Raw genomic sequence first — 1,518 nt, forward strand, 5'->3', positions numbered from 1 at the left:
AGAATATCTAAATATACTGCTCAATCGACAGTACTGTATTATTCTCCATCTGAAAAAAAAAATCACTCAGAATTAAATAAGAAAAGTTTCAAGACAAACTTTAAAAGGCACTCAACAACTATGTAGAATTGGCTTCGCCTCTGCAGGTTGCTTGGGTACATCCTTGATATGACAAAACTTGTCACACTCTTCCACGTTCTTAAATGTTGGTAAAGGGGCTAGACTAGAAAATGACATTCATAGCTGCCAAAATCTTTCTCATACATCAGGGCATGCCAACGACCCCACTTCTTCTCAGGTAAGAGCACCACCTCCACCTTGGTCTTGATAACGGTTGGGGGGGATGGGAAAGGAGGCAGGAAAATGAATTCGCGATGCTATCACCAAAGACCCCTCCACCACTCATTCCCGCCACCACCACCCCCAGCTGACCTCCCTCCTGTTAAACTTCCAGACTCTGGTGCACCAAAGATGCACTTAATTATCTGACACCTTCCCTCCCCTGGCCCAAATAACCCACCCCCAGTGTTGGAAAAATAAAAAAACACAAACAACAGCCCCCGCCCCTCCCCCTCCCAACCAGCAGCAAATCTTTGTCCCACCTGCCGAAGGACCACTCTAAGCGCGCTCCAGACCCAAGGTTGCCTCAGTCCTGCCCGCAACCTTTCCCCAACCGGGCCTCGGCGACCCCTCCACGAGCCTACGCATGGCCCATTCCCGGCCCCGGGACGCGGCCCCCGCCCCGCCCCCCGCCGCCCGCCACCCGAGTTCTGCCTCACCTCACCTACCCTCTTTCGGGGGCTGGACTCCACCTCTCTCTCCGCCATGTTGAGCCCCGCTCAGAACCACTGCGGCTCCCAGCGCTGTGGCGGCGGAACCTCTCGGGCCCCCGGCCCCCGCCCACACTGCAGGCACGGCCGCCTCGCGGCAGCTTCCCCGGACCTGGCCGAGCCTGGCGCTTAGAGTGGGGAGGGGGCGGATGCCGCGCGCCGGGTCGGAGATCTTGAGCTCCCACGGGTGCGCGCGTAGGCTGTAGGGCCTGCCCGGGAAAGGGGGGGGCCGGGACTCGGGGGGTTAATGGCCTCCAAGGGGCCCCGTGAGTAGGATTATTTTCTCTCAGAGAAATTCCTCCGCCTGCGGTTTCTTAAAGGGATCACCAAACCAGCCCCTTGCGCGCGCCCTTGATGCGCAGGCGCACCCTAAGCCCCTCCTTCCTTTCCCACCAAGCCCCCGGTCCCGAGCTTGCGCGTTGAGTGGCCCAGGGTAGGCCAAATCCTGCAAGTCTTTTTGCAGCCAGCAGCTGCTCCCACTACTCAACTATGGCCGCTTCCTTAAAGGGACCATGACGCAGTGATGAAGGAGGAATGAAAGAAATTAGTAAAAGGGCTATCTGGAGTATTGGGTGAAATGTCAGTGAGGGGTCCAGATCACCATCTTACATCTGACTGCAGAGATACCATTGTAAGGGGAAGATGGTGGTGAGCTGAAGTTCACAGTGGACCTCTGAATATGAAGAAT

The 1,518-nt window shown here is 56.4% G+C and overlaps 1 protein-coding gene across 7 annotated transcripts in view; it reads right to left on the minus strand.

Annotated features, from left to right (window-relative positions):
* Positions 1-1,145, minus strand: part of ZMYM4 (zinc finger MYM-type containing 4) — a 207,923-nt gene extending 206,778 nt beyond the window's left edge. For 4 of the 7 annotated variants that reach the window (XM_055083008.1, XM_055082992.1, XM_055082999.1 and 1 more), the window contains exon 1: positions 780-1,145. In XM_055083008.1, coding sequence (XP_054938983.1) covers positions 780-827 — 48 coding nt within the window. In that variant the 5' untranslated portion in view covers positions 828-1,145. Of the gene's footprint in view, positions 1-602; positions 609-779 lie in introns of those variants that run through there. The other 3 variants (XM_055082993.1, XM_055083005.1, XM_028486441.2) reach the window with 3 other exon arrangements.
* Positions 1,146-1,518: the final 373 nt, after the last annotated feature.

The sequence above is a fragment of the Physeter macrocephalus genome, chromosome 3 (genome assembly GCF_002837175.3).
Source record: "Physeter macrocephalus isolate SW-GA chromosome 3, ASM283717v5, whole genome shotgun sequence".
NCBI lineage: Eukaryota > Metazoa > Chordata > Mammalia > Artiodactyla > Physeteridae > Physeter > Physeter macrocephalus.